At 42.6% G+C, this 18,692-nt stretch overlaps 2 protein-coding genes across 6 annotated transcripts in view; both read right to left on the bottom strand.

Annotated features, from left to right (window-relative positions):
- Window positions 1-168: 168 nt before the first annotated feature.
- On the bottom strand, window positions 169-11,475 carry cbr1 (carbonyl reductase 1). The gene is made up of 7 exons (XM_053875249.1): window positions 11,328-11,475; window positions 7,226-7,344; window positions 6,018-6,187; window positions 1,198-1,305; window positions 929-1,137; window positions 805-858; window positions 169-733 (listed from the first exon to the last, which is right to left on the bottom strand). Exons 2-7 carry the CDS (start codon window positions 7,336-7,338, stop codon window positions 560-562), a joined length of 828 nt encoding a protein of 275 aa, XP_053731224.1. The 5' UTR covers window positions 7,339-7,344; window positions 11,328-11,475; the 3' UTR covers window positions 169-559.
- Window positions 11,476-11,796: 321 nt separating this feature from the next.
- itsn1 (intersectin 1 (SH3 domain protein)) overlaps window positions 11,797-18,692 on the bottom strand; it is a 36,723-nt gene continuing 29,827 nt past the window's right edge. Inside the window, exons 33-45 of one of the 5 annotated variants that reach the window (XM_053875244.1) lie at window positions 17,294-17,395; window positions 17,147-17,228; window positions 16,721-16,819; window positions 16,562-16,645; window positions 16,376-16,459; window positions 16,158-16,289; window positions 16,017-16,097; window positions 15,837-15,958; window positions 15,692-15,774; window positions 15,538-15,621; window positions 15,399-15,463; window positions 15,143-15,251; window positions 11,797-14,558 (exon numbers count right to left, since the gene is read on the bottom strand). In XM_053875244.1, the coding sequence (XP_053731219.1) occupies window positions 14,410-14,558; window positions 15,143-15,251; window positions 15,399-15,463; window positions 15,538-15,621; window positions 15,692-15,774; window positions 15,837-15,958; window positions 16,017-16,097; window positions 16,158-16,289; window positions 16,376-16,459; window positions 16,562-16,645; window positions 16,721-16,819; window positions 17,147-17,228; window positions 17,294-17,395 (1,276 nt within the window). In that variant the 3' untranslated portion in view covers window positions 11,797-14,409. The remainder of the gene's footprint in view (window positions 14,559-15,142; window positions 15,252-15,398; window positions 15,464-15,537; window positions 15,622-15,691; window positions 15,775-15,836; window positions 15,959-16,016; window positions 16,098-16,157; window positions 16,290-16,375; window positions 16,460-16,561; window positions 16,646-16,720; window positions 16,820-17,146; window positions 17,229-17,293; window positions 17,396-18,692) is intronic. The other 4 variants (XM_053875243.1, XM_053875245.1, XM_053875246.1 and 1 more) reach the window with 4 other exon arrangements.

Raw genomic sequence — 18,692 nt, 5'->3', positions numbered from 1 at the left:
CCAGCAGTTCATTTTCAATATCACTCATCTGGGAATGGCTGACTTGTATTCAAAAAAAGCCAGAAAGATGGAATAGAGGTTAAAAAAAAGGTACACAAAGTTGTAAACCGGCATTTTATTTATGTTCTTTGAAATATAGTTAATCATAAAACGTTGGCCAGCAAATAGATTATTCACACTAAAGCTGAGCTAGCTCATGATTAATGGCAGATGAATCACATACTTCAGATCTGCTCTAAATGTAAAGATGATTTAACAATAATGTTCACAATGGAATGCTTTCAGCATGTTTTAGAACCTTTTCAGTGCATCTGAGGTTCTTCTAGAGAATGTTCAGGACAGCATCTGTTATGCTCGGTTGTGTTGGTAAACAAATGCTTGCATGAATTATTGGCCACTCTAGTGTTGATAACGTCTTCCTTTAAGTTACATTCAAAACAGATGCAAAATGTGTGAGTAATTCCCAGCTGAGCTCAACCAGGCCATCCACATTCTCTCAAATTTTTAAAGGTTTGAATAAGTGCTTTTAGTGAAATCAAAGGCCAAGTTTTCATACTCTTCACCACGGCTGGACTTTTTTGTCGGAAACAAACTTCCCATTCGGTTCAGTGGCTCCAGGAGGAAGCAAGGCCAAGTAGATGGGAGTTATGGCTCCTTCATCTGGTGATTTCGGTGCCTTGGATCCCGCCATGTCAGTGCGAACCCATCCAGGACAACAGGCGTTAACTAGGACCTGAACCGGGAGCAAATTGGCAAATCTGCAACCAGACCTCATCCATTCATGTTGTGACTGGTGATGACTACCTGATCACTGGGTCTTGATTTGGACAGCTGACGGGCGTGGATCATGGACAGTGTCTAAAGAAACATACACACTTACAACAATATTTTCATGAGCTCATTCTAACCTTTGAGTAGCATGTGGTACCGTCACTCCGATCTTGGACACACCATACGCAGTTTCCGGCCAACCACCGTGCTTGTGCTCTCCTTTCTTTGCCTCGTCGACAAAAGATTTCATCAGATCCACAAGCTGCTCCTCTGTGATGTCATCACAGCGGAATCGGGCCTGAAGAGTCGGACTGCACTGGTTCAGAGCCCGAGCGCTAACAAAGCTGGAGACATTGACAACACGACCTGTGGACAAAGCCAGAGCAATGTGATCTGTGAAACAGTCAGTAAACAACTTCTTTGTACCTCCAGTTTTGATGAGCGGCAGGAAGTGAGTCATCACATCCCTCGTTCCAAAAAAGTTGGTCTTCAATGTGACTTCAGCCTGGACAGCAAACGGCGCTGTATCAGCCACTGTTTGAGAACAAGGAGTATGACCATGACCATGATGGTTAAAAAAACTGGTTAAAAAAACAAAATGACCACACATTGTGTTGCTTGCGCTATCAGTAACTTTGCAGCATCTCAACACTGCATCTTGCCGCTCGCCGTTCCGCGCTACGTGGAACCTCCTTCACCCGAGGACTGCACTGGACCTATCCAAAAGTTAGGGCAGCCGAGAGCACAAAGCTTGTCTGCATTAGTGCTTCATTACCTGCACTACAGAGCGTAACCATGAAGCCGGCGACCACCGCTTCAGCCAGCTCTGGTGACCGCTCCTGAGGTTGTTACAGAGGGGAGACCATCTGAACTGAGTAAAGTTATGTTTCCGGTTGGTGACTCCAACTCGTTCAGAAACGGTCACTTCCCGTCTTCAATGAATGACTCTTGACAGCCTGGAAGACGCTCTGAGGACGCCATCTCTACCTGGACGCAACGATTCCATCACTGCCAACATGTGCCTGTGTTCTCACTGTGCACAGATTGGTGTGTTGGGGCTCTTATTAATCTGAATTGAACAGTTCGACTAAAAAGTCACAAGTTTCCCATCAGATTTACGCAGGCATCTGAGATAACTTTGACATTACATCACGGCTGACTTCAGTCTCCCACCACCATATTGACAGGATCATCTCCATTTCATATCATTGCATATTCTTTCCAGTACAATCTGTTCTGCTTTTCTTTAATAAACGTATCAACTTATGTTGGTTGCACATAATAGCGCACACATTTCTATCTATGCTGCTTGACATTTCGAGGAGGATCACGCTAAAATGTATGAATTTTAAAAATACATGCACAAGAGACTTAGGCCGGACGCAAACCAGCAACCTTGTGACACACAGGCATGTGGTTTAACTGCTGTACTGCCATACTATGTCACGTGACCAGCTGTTCAGGCGAGCCTTACAGCTTTACATATTTGTAGGATGTGACTCTTTTCAGAAACACAGTAAAACAACTGGTTGGCCACCCCTGACTTAGATTGTGACGATGATCTGAATTTTGAGTCAAACCGTCCGCAGCGTGACCGTGTCTTGCCACTCCCACCCCCCCGCAGCGTGATCAAGTTCTGGACTGTGACTCCAAATCAATAGAAAAGCCTTGTTTGTGCTTGGATCGTTTGGAATAGCTGCACTTTCAGTAACTAACATCAGGTGACCATCACTAGTTCTCAGATATTAATGAATGTTGCGGGTGGTCGCCTCACCGCGTTGGTTTGTTTAAATAGTGATTCACTGAGGCAAAAATCAGAACACATCACACACACAACCCTGTTGTCAGTGCCGGGACGTTCAATGGTGAAAGTGAGGTATCGAGACTGCTTACAACGATGGTCTAGCTAAGATCTCAATCATTCTTTGATCATCGCTCTGGAGTTCATACTGTTTTGTTCGAGCAGCTTCTGTCCAAAGCAGTGCTTAGTGCGTACGCCCCGCACATTTAGGAGGCGGGTTTTGCTACACATGGCTGTCAAGTCCATATGGGTTCAGTCTCGTATTATTGTGTTTGGTAAGCAATCTCTGACACATTAAGCAGAAAGGTACAGTCCTACTATTGAAATCGCTGAGGGCAAAGTGTATCCATGCACCTCCCCGTGGATAAACAAGGCATTGCAGCTCTGGCTGCTCAGGGGCGTTTCCTGCTAACTACGTCATCTCAGGGGATTAAATTACCGCTGTGGAGCTGCAGGGGTCCACTAAAGGTCACGAACCAGTCACGGACCTTTCACGGAGGCACCATGGGAAGCTGGGAACTTTTGAGCTGCTCATCCGTACATGAACCAGTGTCATAACAAATGACATTAAAGCTTATTATTTTTGCCTGGAGGGTGGCACCCGCTAAGTTGCCCACTGTCAGACGCTTTTTGCTCTTTCTATTGAACCATTATCAAGTGCACTGAAATATTCCTTGGTCTTTAAAGGAGTGGTACGTAACAACAGAGAATATAAACTCTCTCTTCAGGCAAATGATTTGCATCTGTATGCCAAAAATCCCATGCTTAGTGTACCCGTGAACATTTTAGATACCTTTGGTGGATTTTCTGGTCACAAATTAAAAGTCTTCCTATGATTGGACAATTAATAAGCACAACAGCTCCAACCGACAGATTTCAACTTCGGAAGAATTGTATCGTAGAAAGAATTCATGCGATCAAAACGAATATCCATCGCAAATTCTTGTATCTATTTCAAACATTGACATGTTTTCTGCCCAAACATTTTGTAAAACCACAGACAAAATAATAAACTCCATTTAGGAACCATAAACACAATCCTTCGAAATTGTGAATTTGATGGTGGTCTTTCTCCCCTGAATTTTCAATTCTACAACTGGGCTTCACTCAATCACAAGCTCTGTCGCTACATAGCATCACCAGGACTTTCTTGCCGTGATTTGGAGCAATCATCTTGTCAGAAAATGTCTGCTCCATTCTTGGCTGCCTGAAAAAATTCACAAATAACCCGGTTGTCCACAAACTTACAATTCAGTTTCAATTTAGATGACATTTCAAGTTTAAGACTTCTATCTATCCTAACATCTATTAGTCTTAATCAAGAGTTTCTTCCTTGTATCCTGGAGTCTTCATTTGCCTCTTGGCAGAACAGAGGTATGGCTGGCACCAATTTTGTTGATCAATCATCACTCTATGGGCTATCGACTGCACACTTTTGTCGATACCTTGAGATTTGTAGTTTGGTATCTAAAACTTTACAGGGGTTTTCCTTCTCTACCACCCAGTCAAATTTGGCAAGACTTGCATAAAATAAGTCACCAGCAGAGGGTATGAATCTCATCAGCATTGCCCAGACAACTGATCCTATGGATACAAAAATGTAGTAAAAAGTGGGAAGAAGAAATGGGAATATACGACTGGCGAGGAATTATTGGGACAAAGCTACACGCATGGTAGCGACCACTAGAGGTGTGAAAAAAAATTGATTTGTCCATATATCACAATATTCAACAGCCTAATATATCATATATTCATAATATCGATTAAATAAAGAAAAAAACACACACTGCACCGCTTTGCTGCGCAGTGCAGCACTATTCCTGTAGCAGAGCTAGTTACCGCAGCAAATGAAGACATTCAGGCAAACATGGCTGACAAAATCATTGCACTGCTGCAATACAAAGGAGACGTCTGGAAGTAGTTTGGCTTCCAACTTATAGCAGATAATAGTGAGCTCGATAAAAATAACGCCATCTGCAAGCTTTCACTGCCATCCACATCAGTGCAGTAACACATTGGATTGGATTGGATTGGATGAGCAGATGGAGATCCTTCGTGTGTGCAACTTGGATTCCAGATTAAAGACCTTGACTTTTTTGTCGGAGGATGAACAACAGGCCGCCTACGACGGTTGTCATTGGCAGCAGTAGCAGCCTGTTAGTAGCAGGACATGCTGCATTAACAGGTATCATTAGCAGCTAGCATTAGCAGCTTGCTGCACAGTGGTCCCAGAAGGAATGGGTCGATGTCACCAAACCATTCAGTATCTCATGATAACAATAGATATTAGCTGGTGTGAGCAACCTGGCCCATTTGTTGGTTCTTCATTTTCTATTTCGTTGTGTACGATATGTGATCCTTCACAATTATGTCTACTATACTATGATTTGAGTTGAAACTATGCCCACATTCTATATCACTCCGTTTGGCACATCTAACATTGCTTGTAGAATGAGTACCACACAAAGTGAAATAATAGCATTGACCTCATTGCTTGCCAGACGTTGCATCTTTCAAAATTGGACATCACCGAAACCAGCACTCATTTCAAAATGGTTGAAGGAAAAGTCACCTGAGATATTGACTGATGATGGACCTCCACCACAGCTGTAGCAGAATGCGGCGTTTTACAGTGGGAATGTTATACGGGAATGTTTTTACCCCCCGAGCCCCCGCAAAAAAAAAAAATAATAATAATAGTGTAGAAAAACAAGCTGTGTGATACGGACTGCCTTGATTTACCCAGGCTGCTCGCACAACAAGTTGAAAGTGAGAGTGAGAGACATTAGTGACGATCCAGGAGATTTTAATCAGTGAAGTACAGATCCAGACGTCAAAAATGATTAATGAAGAGTCTGGTGATTTTTCAGTAACTTCCTCCTCGCTGTTGTCCTCAGGCAGACAGCTGCACAGCTGAGAGATCACAGCAGTTGCAACAGCATAGCAACAGTAATATCCCAACGTTATTCATTTAAGTGCATCTGACTGTCAATAAAATCAGATGTTTATCAGCTTACTAAAGACAAAAACACGTGATCAAACACCTGCACACGTAGTGAGACCACTGCACTACGCTCCTCCCCGGCACCAGTCTGCTGCTGCTGGGGAGTCGCGATAACAGTAGTTTCCAGCATCTAGCGCCAAGTCGCCTGACGTGAGAAGCTCACCCCCCGCGGACAAGATGCAGCACTCATGGCGAGATCAAGTACGCGGCCAAAATCTGGTTTGCTTGCGTCCACATGTCGGACTTTTGAGGCGAACACACTGTCTTGAGACACAGTGCACAGTGAGAAAAGCCGATATATTTGTCCCTAGACGAGGATGTCAGCGATAATTCTCCCCAACATTTTCACGACAGAATAGACAACAATTCCCTACCATCCCACTTTAACTACAAAGGACATGAACATTATCACTGACTGCAATGTTGGCAAAACACTTTTACCTTTGAATGCAATGCCTGCATTGTTAATGAGGACATCCACTCCTCCATACTTCTGAGAGAAGAAATCAGCAGCGGCAGTTATGCTCTTTGAGTCACTGATGTCCAACTGGTGGAACATGGCAGTCAGGCCCTCAGACGACAGAGCTTGAACAGCACTCTCTCCACGAGAGCTGGAACACAATAGAGTGATCATTCAGCAAACGCATGTGTATCGCTGAAACTGTTACCTCCAAGACAATTGCTTCACAATGTCTGATTTATGTTGAGAATAGTGGGACCATGGCAAGAGCTTGATGAAGCAGCCGAGTTGACTGCAGTGATTTGTCCTAATTTGCATGCAGTGGAGGATCCAAACGATGGAGTAATGAGGCGTGGCCACACGCACAAGTTCTTCTGGTCCACCACCTCCACTGATTAACTTGTACCACTGAACTGGGATAGAATCGGCGCATTTAAGCGAGGAGCCACCACTCTCAACAATAATCTCAGTTACTCAGTTAATTCCCCATGATGCCTTGCAGCTCAGTCAAACCACCCCACATGAAGGCCACATGAGGATTTTTACAGACAAGTTTAATACCTCCACGACTGAGCCTTGTCAACATTAGATTGTCTGCGTTTTATTGACAGTACTGCGCTGTCAACTCCTCTGCTGTTCTGAGCTTCATGCTGCTCGTGGCAGAGACGGGCTGCAGAGGCGTGGTTGCGGTGAACAGCCAGGGCGGAAACGGAAGTCTCAAAGTCACCACAAGAGATATTTCATAACTAATCATTGGTCTGATGTGACCAGTATAAAAATGCAGGCGATGAGATGCGCTCACGCATTTTTTGGGCTGGTACAAAATGACTGCACGGCTGCATGTGCAGTTTACAAAACTGTGAAAAAAAGAAAAGATTTACATTGTGCCAAATGGATTCATGAATTCATATGACTGAATGTGACAAGACAGCTGCATCTTTGTGGAGTGCATGGAAAGTGGCATGGAGCTCTATGGCTCAGGAATGTGCCTTGCAGAAAATGACTTCCACTGATTCCATGAAAGAATGGTAATAAATACGTCATCTGTATGTGTAGCGTGAGTTGAACGGGTGTGAACAAACATGCTGAGTGCTTTTAAAGATTTTGATTGGTTTCAACAGGTCTTTCTGAAGCATGTGACAATTTTTTGTCTGATGCTGATTCATGTTGAGTGAATACAGTCACTTACACATCTCGGGCCGTCAAGTAGACATCTCCCGTGAACTGTTTGCACAGCCCTCGCACAATGGCAAGGCCGATGCCTTTGTTCCCTCCCGTGACCACAGCAACCTTCGTTGACATAATTTTCTGTAATAGAAAAATAATGTTAGTGACAATTCACACTGCTCCACCGCCATAAAAAACAACCAACAAAACGAATAGTATCAGATTTAAGTTCCTTTCTTTTGTTCTCGCTTGTTTTACAGGACATGACCTGAAACATTGTGAGGTTGGTGTATGCTAAGGCTATCATTTCAATAAGTTTCAAGATGTAGCAAAGTCTGACATGAGAACTTGACGTAGTAGGAGATAAATAGATGTAAGGCCACCTTCAGGCGTGGCAGAAGTACTATTAAATGTTAAGTAAAAATGAACAAAAAAAAAAACAACTTTAGTGATTGTCAACGTTCCTTCGGCAAAAGCTGAAAACCGACTGATTTTTGCTGCCGATCACCGATACCGACCACATGGATTGACAATGGATTTGTAATCAAAATGTTGAGAGCTTCAGTGTACATGTGGAAAAACAAACCATAAAATAATTTTAATTCAGACATGTTTTTATATGCCTCATCATGAAGGCAAAAAACAGAAAAACCTTGCAGCATGCAGCAACTATGATGTCAAAAGGACAACTGAAAAACAGTTCATTGGACGTGAGACATCGCACGTTGGTGAATCTCTTGAGACTTCACTATGTCTGTGAAATATTTACTGCGTTTAGGAACGTTTCCACTCCAAATGTTTCCAAACGTTTCAGATTCAGGTAGCTAAACGAACGCTGCACCCAACTCCAAAACAGCGACGGATTCGGTGGTTTCTGACCACCTTGGTCTTCTAGCTCGGTGAAATTAATGATTATTTCTTGGGCAATTTGTATAGCGGTCCAAACATCACAACCGGATTGGCGGGCGTTGCTCAGCGGTAGCCGCACACGGTGTCCCCACATAGTGCTGAACATGGGGATTTGAGGACTGGATCTGGAATTTGTCACACTGTCATCCAGGCTTCTCCCAACTCAAGGTCACAGTTGTACAACTACAAGGGGACCTTCTCCATTGTGTTGCTTGCCCTGATCGACGCAGACTACAAATTCTTTTCGACATGTCGACAAACTCAATTCTTCTGCACCTGAGCTGGGGCCACTGCCATTTACAGCAGTGGCTGATGAAGCCCTCCCTATGAAGCCTAGCCACCTCGGGCCCTATCCACAGCGACACCTTGAGAAGGACAGCCACAACACAGGATCCTCACACAGCGCTGGAGGGTGTATTATCGACGGCTGCAAGTCTGTCCAGATGCAGCAGACAGAATTAGGAAAGCCACTCGCATCCTCTCCAACTTCCGACTTGGACAACTGTGCAACGGCGACCAGGTTTTTAGCGGACGCTCAACCGGCATTCCGAGTTAAAACAGTAGTGATAGCTGCCTGTTGTAGATGTTTCAAAACCCAATGATTATTCAGAAGTGGATAAATGCATCAGAACAATAGCTTGCACTCAACTTGAGACAGGTGACAAAATCAAGCGCTCCCTGTCAATGTAAAATCAAAAGAATGTCTTCTTCGGTCATGATCACGAAAAGCTTGTAATGTGAAATCACAGCTTAGACCATCAAAAGCACAGAAAAAATCTATGCGCCCCAGCCAATTACCTGGTCAACTTTAAATATTGTGTCCAGTTCCCACTGTTCTCCAAAGCCAAACCATACAGATTGGCGTTTCCAGAGAGAAACCAACGTGATGGTTTTTATATGTATATCGTTTTACTGTAGTAAATTGTTCAATAATGTTTGAAAGTCAATGGCAAAACCTTAAATCATTGAATAATCGTGATTAAGATATGAATCAAAATAATCACGACTATAATTTTTGCCTACCGCACAGGGAGTTGGGTTTCCACAAAAGTATGGTATTATGGTATTTGAATAACCACATTCGATTACATCGCGAGTACATCTATCACAGACTGTATAAAGTCACTCAGCAAAAGAAAGGGTAAGGGTGGCTTTTACTGTGGAAAAAATGCTTTTATTTGTATAGAAGTGCCTTAATATACAAAAGCTATCCCGAGTGCTGCTACTACGCCACATTTGTGAAACAGCATAACGCACAGTTTGGCTCATTATTTGGTTAAAGCATGTTGTGAACGCAAAATGTCAACAAACCTTCAACAAACTCAAAATCAATCCTAAATGAGTGAAGAAATATGGGATACATTGACCATTGTTAATGCAAGTGACATGACATACGAAACAGCAACAAGCATACTTTGATGAAGAGCTTGTTAGCGGCTGATATCCAGGCTATACAACGCATCACTGTTACTTTCCGTACCTTCTGAGTCCTTGGCTCTTTCTCCATGAATGAAATTGGAAAAATTAAACAATTTTGGCAAACAAACGTCATCAAATGTTTGACCGCTTACATTATCCTAGGCATCCTCCATCCACATATATGACCTTTCAGTGCCGTGGTATTTTGTTTTTAAATACGCAGGTCTATCAGCCATTAGCCACCAATATAGGGACATAGCCCACATCATTTTGATTGTGATACAGAAAATACAACATCAGAGTCATTTCAGTGACAAAAAAGATTAGCGGTGTCATAATATACACATCTCACGGCACGATATTATCACAACATGACAACAAAAAAATGAAAACACTGCATAAAAAAAAGCCAAAATGCTTCCGCACATCAGATTTAAATGTTACGGTAGGTACCAAATATGTCCCCTTACCACGTGTCCTACCTGCCGTGGGACGATGACGTCACATCCGGCAGCTTTTTTTATGTTTTAATTAGCGAGAGAAAATTTAAATGAAGGACTTGGTGGCACATTGCACCACATATGTAGCATTTATTTCCACAAAATACGATGTTTGACATAGGATCGGTTGCGAAGTTTATGTCCATTTTTCTCCGCAGTCTCCGGGACAATGTGTCATGCTTAGCTGGCATCAGCTCAGTATTGTTTTTATTTTATATCGAACAAAAATCACAATAGACTTCATAGTAGGCAATTTATACACCTCTTAAGATATTTTTATTAATTTACCAGGGGATATGTGCATCTATCAAGGAGTTCTCACCCTAACCAAATTGATATGACACTTCCATGTTGGCTGAACCATGCAGCGTGGATAGGCTGACATTTATTGTCCGAGAAAAGCAATATCGTGAATGCAGCATTCACAACATTATTTTTCTTGTTTGATGTTATGTTCTGCTGGAGCGGACTGAAAGCCATGATTTTCAAGACGCACTGTTTAATACAATACCAAGACGATATTGAGGCAATTTACATGCTGTGATATTGTGATATCGCCAATACTGTGACACACCTAAAAAAAGAAGGAAGGAACACAAGCATGTACCAACACATTAAATTGATGCAACATCATCTTCTGAAAGAAAACATAACAGGAGAGAACATTCTATTCAGATTTTCAGAATGAATCCTGTGTATATTAAAAGCTTACAATAAAGTCTCTCGCTTCATATGACATGTAAATCTGACATATGGTAGTGATAACGCAACCATATTTGGTGATAGTGTTGGGCATAACTGTCCACAAGCAAGGACATTGTTGACAATTGTTTTTGCAAAAACAAATGAGATTACTCCATCTAGGTAATTCCTGTCCCAAATTGCAGACAGCAAAACTCAAGAAAACTTGGCCCTGAAGAGGTTATGTGGTGCTACTTCCGCATATTTCCAACTCTTGCTGTGCTCCCAGAAAGTAACCACGCAAGTCAGGTCGATGAGCTGAGTCATCGTGACAGAACACACTGAAGCACAAGTCCGTCTGTCGATGGTTAGGGAAGAGCCGTCAGTGCTCATCGTTGCATCACTCTCCTGGCGCAATTTCTACTTTGCTATTTTGTCTTACTCACCCTGTTCAAAGGAAAAAAATGTCACTTATGATACAACGTACTATTAAGCCAGTCTGAATGGTCTAAAAGGACAGAAAGGGAGGAGCTTTGGTTGACACACAAACGTGCGTATTTTCAAACAACTGTGAAATCAATGGTTGGACACTCTGAAGTAAGTTAAGAGTCTTACGTCTTTCTTGACGACTGAGGAAGTGGCGGACGAACACAAACCACAGCAACCAGCTGAAATAAGAAAGCACGAGCGTCCGGTGTGCGTCTACTGCCTGCGCAATGGCATTCGCGCGATCCGTGCACGCACGCGCAGTGCCACAGTCAGGTTCGCCATGTTTTTATGGCAACCCAGCAGGGACACATTGAGTGCACGTTTATATAACATTTCTGTTATAGAATACAGTAGACTACTGTACAGCAATGAGCGGTCGTTTGGCGCGAGTGCTTTGCTTTCAAAAAACTTAAAAGAAAATCAAATCGATCAATAAAATTCAAATTAATTTGAATAGATGACAATAATTAAATTGAATTTAAATAGATGCCAACGTCACGTTTACGCAAGAATTTAGATTTCAATATAGTGGACGATGACGAATATTGAGTGTCGTTTCTGTATGATGTGGCCATTTAGTTTGAAGTACCAAGGCATTTTGACTGCCTATGTAAAACAATTCAATTGTTTATTATTTTAGATAGCCCAACATTCAAAATATAGATCGGCATATACCAGAAATTATCGAGCAATTTAAAAAGCCTATGGGACTAGTTTGCCCCATTAGTTTGAATATATGAATATATGTCAATAGTATTATTTTTTGTTGTTTTACCAACTAAGGTATCGCCTGAGATAAAATCTATAGAATGGGTCTCTAACCAGCGGCCCACGGAAGCGAGCATGGTTGTTGCAAGTTCTCAATCTGGACCTTGCTTTAAATACTGCAATAAAACTGTACTGAAGCACTGTAAAAGGATATCCGTCCATTCCTGTTCCACCTTAGCTAGAATGGGCTCATCCGACTCACCCACGCCTTCTGGTAGCATGTGCAGTTCTAACAGCTCTATGACAGCTCAGAAGGTACTTTGACAGTGCGAGCTACTTCGTCACCATAGTGACAGTCGTCTGTAGTCGTTTTCTAGGTTTTAGGGGAAATCTGTTGCCATTTATACAGCCAGCCAATCCGCATTCTCAAGAGCCCACGTTTGCTCACAGTAGACCTGTCGCAGTTGCATCCACAGTTAGACAGTCACCATAAGAACTTCATATGGCCTTATAGGTCACAGTCGTCTTGCCAAACCAGGTAGCCATTTGTAAAACCACAGTGCAACTAATCAGGGAATTAATAAAATACATTTACAAACAGAAAAAGGTTGTGTTAGCAAAGAGATTGGCTCACCTGCTGACTCCTCATTCTCAAGGGGGAATCTCTCACTCAGACGTTCCTGGCATGAAAAGCCCCTTGGCCAGAAAGACTGAGTGCTGGTTCAAGAGGTGACTCTCATCATCATCATCATCTCCTGCCTGTCTTGGTTAGGGGGTGCAGCTGCATTGCTTGCGTCTTGGCCACAGATGCAGTCACAGTCACATTAAAACGGGATATTAGAGACCAACGATTACAGTGAAAACGACAATGTTTCATTCTTTGACAAGCTTGAGGTGCAAATACCTGCAAATACCTACGGCGCTTTATGGGACAGTCGAGCAGCTCATCGGACCCGCAGCCTCAGACAGGGAAACACGTTGTTCATGCAACCCCCTTCAGCTGGAGTTTTGATATGTTTCATTTGGATGTTTTTAGATTGTCCTCAATAATATTGGTTGTTAAAAAGCACTCTACACTATGGCTGTGAAACGGCGATTACATCTGCTCTTAAGTTGTGATAAAGTAAGTGAAGTAAGTTGAATAGATGGACTACATCTTTATGTCAGAATAGACACATTAATGTTGATTATTCCAGTGATTGCATTGCATTTTGTTTTATAACGTCAAATTTTAGAACGTTTGTCAATCCAAACGAACAAATATTTACAGAGACGTTGAGCATAAAAAGTAAAACAGAGTTGAACCAACGACAAGCGATCAATGTACAGTCATTATTCAGTATGTTTGTGTGTGTTTGTCTTTCTTGGCCTAGCTTAACTTTATTCAAACACCGTAACAACAACTTACACTTTCTATCAGGTGATTAAGACCAACTTCATTATAATCCGTTCTCTAGACATCAGACAGGAGAGCAGGACGGGGCAAATCATCAGCAGTTCTACATACAGGTACACCTCATTAGACAGTGGCTGGTCACTATGGTAATGGTGAAGAACATCAGTTTTGTTATCAAGGTCCCAAGTGTCGATGCAGCACTGACATAAATGTATGCTCTTGCACCTCCGCTATGGTGTAGCGCAGATCTCGCAACCATGTGTATTTACCAACAAAGAACAAAACATGGAAAAAAAAAACATTCAGGTTCGTTGCTCCAGTGCCACAAATTCACTCTCTTCTGTGATACTTTTTGAGGATGAATGACCAAACAAACTAGCCAGTCAAAACACACACGCACACACAGCTCTTTTTGTGAGGACCACTCATTGACGTAATGCATTGCCCAGCCTCTGACCCTTAACTTAACCATCCAAAACAAATGGCTAACCTTAACCAGGATTCTGAAACAAACTTGGGCCCAGTTATAAGAAACTACTTTTACTGGGTTTAACCGTCTAAACCTTGTGAGGACAGGCCAAAATGTCCCCACAAAGCAAAATGTCCTCACAAGAAGGTGGCTCACAAGTATGGCAAAACATGCCCACACACACACACTTTTGTATCTCTGTGTCTGTGAGGACCACTCATTGACATTATGCTTCCCCCAGCTTCTCACCTTAAACATAGTCATCCTTGACCAGGTATCTAAACTAAACTTATGCCCAAATTGATTAACCCTGTTATTTTGCAATTAAAACCCCACCCGTACCTGTATGAGGACCTGCCAAAATGTCTTCACAAAGCAATATGTCCGCACAACAATGTTCACACACGCACACAAACAAACAGGAAACCATAGACACACATGCCTACTTGGGATTTGGGAGAAAACTGGCATTGTCACAGGAGGACTAGTCTGGTCCCGACAAGTCTGGTAAGTCCTGGTTTAGGTTGTTTATATCATGGTCTACAGCTGAGGAGTACTCGGGTCCAGTTTACGGAAGTTCAGTGTTGCACAGTAAAATGCAGCCTATAACGGTCTCATCTAATCTGGACCCTATGTCAGGGTTCTTCAAACAGTTGCAGATCCAGTCTGACGACAATTTCTCCTGTTGGGACTTCATGGAGCAGCAGCCTCTTGGTGATCGGTCCTTTAGAGCCCTGGTCCTTCTTTATCTCTGCCAATCGAATTTCGGTTCTGCCCAGAAAGTCTGACAATAAAAACAGAATTTCAATGATTCCATCTAACAGACCTGACCTTACTTGATTTTATAATTTCAACTAAAGCTATAGATAGATCTGTTTTGTGTCTGTCGGGTGCACTGAAACATCTGACAAGATGAAACATTTCTTCTGTCTCTAGTTAATACATACACGATGACATCACTCAGCATTTCTTTTTTTGAATGGGTTCATGTGTGCACGCATATGCAGTCAATAATGTTTTCATCTCCACTGAGGAGAAGTAGGAGGAGCAACACTATTATGTGGTGAATATGAACATGGTGAATCATGTAATCTGTGTTCCAATATTGAGGGCTTGAAAGATCCTTATGCATGAGCTCCACGCAGAGTAACAATGACTCTAACTAACCGTTGACCCCCATTCAGAAAAGGGAAAACTCTGAGTTTGACTGCTCTGAGTTGGAAAACCCACACTTCCAATTTTGTCACTGGTTTGTTATACCTGCTTCTTAAAACTGACCCCTAGTGCGCCTCTTATATCAACAGTAGGATAAAGCGGGTCATTTACAGAGGCATGGTGGGGAACATTATCTGAGATAAAGCCACTGACCGTCTGGAGAAAACTGGTCTCGCTCAAAAACGGTGACACACAGGACGTCTTGCTCCAAATCCTTGATAAAGAACTGACAGTTGGAGTTCCACTTCGGGTTCAAAGTGTCCTTCAGCAGAAACATGCTTTGATCAATAATCATAATCTCTTGACACATTTTACCAAGAACAGTCTAACTTGTTATTAAGATCTCAACATATTGACATGGTGAGTGCAATCACAAAATGACTACCACAATGTCCCGACGAAGACGTACTTGCAGGGTTTTTGTGATGTGGCACTGAGTGCCCATGGTGACCTCACAGTATGGGTTACTCTTCCCTGCAAACAGCAAAACCATTGTTCAAACACTGAGGGGATCAGAACCTTTCATGTGCACATCTGTTTGTACTGACCGTGAGAACGGCAGGGTTTCAGTTCGATACCCTCAACAATGTTGACCATCAGACGGCCGATGCCTGTAGCTCTTTGAGAGCGGACTGACAGCAGAAAGAAGATGTATTACAGTTGTCATGGAAACCAGACAGTTGCTTAACTGACAATAAATACCCAAGTACGCTTTTTCTCTCTTCCTTTTCTCCGTCTCAATGAAAAGCTCTGACGCTGCTTTTATCTTCTGGACCCATGCTGCCCTGTATGTGCACACAGAGGCTAAACATTCTGTATCACGTTAAGAGTTGGATGGAGTGTGTACCTCTCGTTGATGCTCTCTGCTCTCAGTGTGTACACTCGGTCAATGTGTGAGATGTGGAACAGCGGCTCGTCTCCCGATGGGTCAGTGGGCAACTTCACCAGAACTTCATTAAGAAATATGGGCTGCAGAGAGGAGAGTTAGTGTGTGCGTTCACTGTGTGTGTATACTCATGTGACACACCGTCTTGTACATGCGGTACTGCAGGTGAGTCTTTGCAGAGAAAACTTTGTCAGATCCAGAGGAGCCCAGCGGTTTGGTGACCTGCAGAGACGATGGTTAGACACAGGCAGAAAAGTTGAAAAGGGGTGAGGGGGGCCATACCTGAGTTAATAGCAGGAAATCATTGAATAGGAAACCAAAAAGTTCTTTGCTGCTTTTCGCCTTGAACAGTTTCCCACTGTGAAGAAACTTTCTTGGACCAAGACAGTTTGTGACCGAGTTAAAGACCAGTTGCTAGAGAGAGAGCGAAGACAAACTTTCAATAAACTACATCGGAGGTAAAAGGTTAAATTAATAGAGTGAAAGATTGAAGTTCTGACCTCAGACAGTCCCTCACACTGCACATGGGCTTGGATCCATTCCAATCGATCAGAGTTCTCCTTCTCCCGTACACCCTCGTTTACCTGCACAGAGTAAAAACTCGAGAAGTAATGTGCTGCAGTATCTGGCGGTACTCTGCTTACATGGCTTTTGTCATTGGATGCCAATGTGTGTGCATGTGTCACCTGTGAACATAACTCCTCAGCTTTCTCCAAAGCAGCTTTCAGGTGACTGTTATCAGGATGCGATTCAGGAGTGTTTTCTAAAATCTGAGGCCAAGTACAGACAAGATTGACAAGAGAGAAAGAACGAGAGGGTGGATGAGTGCCTGTGTCTGCACTTACATTCTTGATGATGAGAGGGTATCTGGTCACTCGCTGCATGGGTTTGAGAAGAAAACTGGATAGTGGCATTCCTTTACACCGAGGATCCATGGCCAACCGCTATGGGTGCAGGACACAGAAAACACATTTTACTTTGAGACATCATGCATTTGAGTTTGGAGTATAGGGTAAAAAAAAGTTCACTTTAATTATGGAAAAACCAAAGTGATGCATTTTACTTTTGAAACAATGACATTTCAGCACTTTTTGTTCGGAAAACTTCGTTTTTTAGGTGTACTAGTGCTCCAGAATGCTACTGCCACCTGCTGTCCGATTAAGTTCACTGCAGTCAGTGACACGAAATGAATGTAATGACATTTGAGGGTTTTTTTTATGAAAATGTGGCTTGGCAGATGTAACCGAAACATCTGATTATAAGTTGAAAACCTTGAGGAAGTCTTTAATATCCAGGTTGTCGTCGGTTTTCTGTTGGATCAATGTAGCACCGTTCAGCTGGCAGGAACAGAACCTAAACAGATGATCCATAGTTTAGCATGTAATCGTCGATGGATGGATGAGTCACAGCCGACAAACCTGATGTATGGCTGCATATGAGGAAGCTGATTGGTCAGAATGTCACCAATCATCTTCACGGGCATCCGCTCACCTGACATCTTCTTCCTAACCCTGAGAGCCCTACAGGGGGAGACAATGTAACAAATATCAATCACATAAATAAGAATTCTTCTGAATATGTAAAACCAGAGTCACACCCAATGATCCCACATTTGCACTGCATCTGATCTAGTAAGTGTATTTTTATCCATCGTCATTCATCATTATTCAAGTGAAATCATTCCTTCAGTCAGTTCATCACTCTTTCCGCAGTCTCCCGTGAGTTGCCTGCAGTGTAGTGAATGGACAGGAGGAGGCTTCATTTATCCAATTGAATTTGGTCACTTGTACTGAGGCACAGTTGCTTGTGTCCACAAATTAATCCTAATTTACTTTGAAATATCTCCAGCAGTCAAACATCACAGTAGTTATGACTCAAAATGCATCTGCTGCAGTGACCTTGCGACACTTCCTGGAACTTGTTTGAAACCGGTGGCACCAATGCCAGCATGGCGTAAATGAATGCCACATCTGACACTTCACTGTTGTTGCATTCTGTCATTATTCAGGACCTGTCACAAACTAAATAACTTAACTAGATTGTGCTGCACATGCCTCACATGGCTAGGTATAATCACTTAACCATATAAGTGTGAATGAAATGATGTTCATTTTTGTTCTCAAGTAACAAATATGGCACATACATAAAACATTGTTTCACCAATTCCATTTGTAACCAGTCCGGATATGAAATGAGAAGTGACTTCACAAAGCTTGTTCAAGTGGCCTGCAAGGGATTGTGGGATTGAAGACACACTGTAAACCGGCCACTGATGGACTTCATGGAGCACCTTTCCTAATCGTGAGTCACTCCTGTCAACGTGTACTCTTCTAATGGCATTTCACCATCAATTATTCATGATACGAAAAATACTGAATTACAGAAACTTAATTGCAATATCTCACTCAACGCCACACCACTAAAAATAGTAGCCGTGTCATCGGGTATCCTAATGAAAGCAGTGACATTCATTCCATATGTACAGTGTACAGCTGCCTTCAGGTGTAGAAAACAAAGACTGAGTCACTTCAGAATGCAGACATTGCATCATCTGCTTCTACAGTAGTCCGGGCATATAAGGGGCGCAACGTAAGGGGTGGGAGAAGTCGCCATCACTACCATTTCTTCAGCAAATTAGTTTGCCATTATATGTAAACATAAAACTAGTAAATCACTGTATGTGATTTGTGGTGCCGGATTCCCGCTTTTCAGGTATGAATGCACTATACATTACTAATGTTGTTTCTGTAAGACGAGCATGGAAGCATGGTGTTGAGGCCACGCTAAGTGGAAACAATGGTTGAGAACCGAGTGTTT

Source organism: Synchiropus splendidus, chromosome 9 (assembly GCF_027744825.2).
Source record: "Synchiropus splendidus isolate RoL2022-P1 chromosome 9, RoL_Sspl_1.0, whole genome shotgun sequence".
Lineage (NCBI taxonomy): Eukaryota > Metazoa > Chordata > Actinopteri > Syngnathiformes > Callionymidae > Synchiropus > Synchiropus splendidus.
This window is presented reverse-complemented; position numbering and strand designations above follow the sequence as displayed.

Coding starts and splice junctions, on each gene's coding strand:
- cbr1 (XM_053875249.1), bottom strand. CDS start 7,338: ATGTCAACGAAGGTTGCTGTGGTCACGGGAGGGAACAAAGGCATCGGC. Junction 859..928: donor TGTCCAAGATCGGAGTGACG/GTACCACATGCT, acceptor ATGTTTCTTTAG/ACACTGTCCATGATCCACGC. Junction 734..804: donor AATCAAGACCCAGTGATCAG/GTAGTCATCACC, acceptor CTCCCGGTTCAG/GTCCTAGTTAACGCCTGTTG.